Below are 375 nucleotides of genomic sequence, written 5' to 3' on the forward strand. Positions count from 1 at the left end.
GTTTAGATGCATCACCATTCAGGTTACCTTCTGGGATTGTTGACTGTCTTTGAGGTCTTGTGTTTTCAACTATCCTTCGAGGTCCATCCTCTTTCTTCCTATTATCTTCTCTCCCATTATCTCTCTGACCCTTCTCATCATCATCATCATCTCTTTCACCTCTATACCTCATATCCCTTTTTGATTTCCTGTTCAGGTCCTCATCATCATCCTCTGAATCATACCTGGCACCATCCTTTACAGATCTATGCCTTCTATCCCTATTCCTTTCTGATTTCCTAAATTGATCCCTATCAACTTCTCCCTCCAAATTACGGCTTGCTCCATCTCTTTCAACTCTTTGCCTCCTTTCCCTTCTTGATTTACTGATATGCT

General features: G+C 41.3%; 1 protein-coding gene across 1 annotated transcript in view; it reads right to left on the reverse strand.

Annotated features, from left to right (window-relative positions):
- LOC107462907 (uncharacterized) overlaps window positions 1-375 on the reverse strand; it is a gene marked incomplete in the record, with an annotated part of 5,794 nt that overhangs the window by 3,401 nt on the left and 2,018 nt on the right. The window contains 1 exon segment of the mRNA XM_016081579.3: window positions 1-375. Within this exon segment, the coding sequence (XP_015937065.1) occupies window positions 1-375 (375 nt within the window).

The sequence above is a fragment of the Arachis duranensis genome, chromosome 8 (assembly GCF_000817695.3).
Source record: "Arachis duranensis cultivar V14167 chromosome 8, aradu.V14167.gnm2.J7QH, whole genome shotgun sequence".
NCBI classification, from domain to species: Eukaryota; Viridiplantae; Streptophyta; class Magnoliopsida; order Fabales; family Fabaceae; genus Arachis; species Arachis duranensis.